Raw genomic sequence first — 1657 nt, 5'->3', positions numbered from 1 at the left:
GCGTCAGGTTGAAAATCTTAAGAGTTATTTCAGCCTATAGAGATAGGGCCTATATATATATATTAGCAAGCCATTGTGATTACTGTGACCTACTTAGCCGATGAGATGAAATATTTTAAAATCTAGGCAAAAATATAAGACGACAAACATCATATTTTAGGAATTTTATTTAAATCATTCAATAGCACCAGGTGGTGTACAATTCATAATTGATAATTATAACACAGCAGAAGTTTCATAAGTCGCATTAAGCTACTCTTCCACCTCGGCGTTTAGTCGAAACCATCGTATCACGAATACGGGTTTTAAAATGGTCTTTAACCCGTAATAAACTAAGCCCACTACACTTCGTTTTGGAGGTGTGGAAATAAGATTGGTGGCATTTAAATCTGACCAATCAGATTCTGGAACAGAAATGAGGGCATGTAAACAAAACACAACACCGCTTTGCCGCCGCCGCCCGTTTGAAGAGATAAAAACACATTCTTTCCAAGTTAAGATTCCAAAGTATGGTTTGATTTTGTCTCGGCTTCAGTTCTTTAACGAAAATCTTACTCAATTCTGTACCGTATACATATTCATCAAAATATGTAATGGCACGCTGCTTTCGTTTTGTTTACGTTCTCAAACAAAGCTTCATAACGAGTGATTTGTTTTGATTGGCTTGAATTTGCTACCAATACAGTAGGAGTAGGACCAATTTTTATCTATGAATACGTAATTTTTCTCACGGCCCCGGGGAAGTATGACTAATGGGGTTGTGGTTTGGACAAGAAAAGACGAAACAATCATGACGGTGGCTTACTGTCGGCGGGGGCTTGACTATAGTCGTTTATTCGGTAACCTTTGCGTTGGCTTAACTTTCATGGTAGGCTGTTTGTAGCCGGCACGGTAGAGAACTTGCATTTTTCACGACCTGGGGAATAATTCGCAAAGAAATGTTTTTTTTTAATTCGAAAATACATGCCTTTTGTGGAGTAATCCGCTCTCCTGCGTTGGAGTTCATTTAGTTTGAATGGCGCCGCAGCGAAACGTGTTCAATTTTTTTTCAAGTATATTTTCTTATTTCTACGATAGATTATAAACTATGGATAGCTCTCAGTTCGAAAATTTAATGAGCTATTTGCCGCAGATGACAACTACTCCATTGTCGGCTGATTCTAGACAGAATTTACGTTCTAAACTGATGGAAACTACCATCAACGAAATACAAGCCGCTGCCGGTGCCATTCCTAAAAAAAGTTCGTAAAATGACTAAAGCAGAATTGATTGAGCAAATCGCTGAATTACAGGAAAACATTGATACGAGATTATCAAAACTTGAGCTTTCACACCAGCCCCCCAGATTGACATCAACAGTACCTTGCAATAAATCTACACCAAAGCCCTCCACAGCACCTATGAATATGATGATGGAAGATAGGCCTACTACTGAAGTTACAATTAAAAATCTACAGGCAATTCCAGAAGTCAAATCATCTGTAGCTGCTCAACTAGACTCGATGCCAATAATTGGTCATGCTGATACCAGAATTTTACCTGATAGGCCTAATCCTAACGAGTTTTACAGAAGTAGTGCAGCCAGTTTAGGCCTATTACAAGATCACGATACCGCAGTGCCAGGTAAGCCTAGAAAAAAATCTGGCATGGACCTGGA

General features: G+C 38.9%; 1 protein-coding gene across 1 annotated transcript; it reads left to right on the top strand.

The window, feature by feature from the left end:
* Positions 1–1250: 1250 nt before the first annotated feature.
* LOTGIDRAFT_176937 (hypothetical protein) lies at positions 1251–1623 on the top strand (the record flags this gene model as incomplete). The annotated part of the gene is made up of 1 exon (XM_009066353.1): positions 1251–1623. A coding segment is annotated over one exon (373 nt), but the record flags the coding sequence as incomplete, so codon positions are not given.
* Positions 1624–1657: the final 34 nt, after the last annotated feature.

This window comes from Lottia gigantea (assembly GCF_000327385.1).
Source record: "Lottia gigantea unplaced genomic scaffold LOTGIsca_7570, whole genome shotgun sequence".
NCBI classification, from domain to species: Eukaryota; Metazoa; Mollusca; class Gastropoda; family Lottiidae; genus Lottia; species Lottia gigantea.
This window is presented reverse-complemented; position numbering and strand designations above follow the sequence as displayed.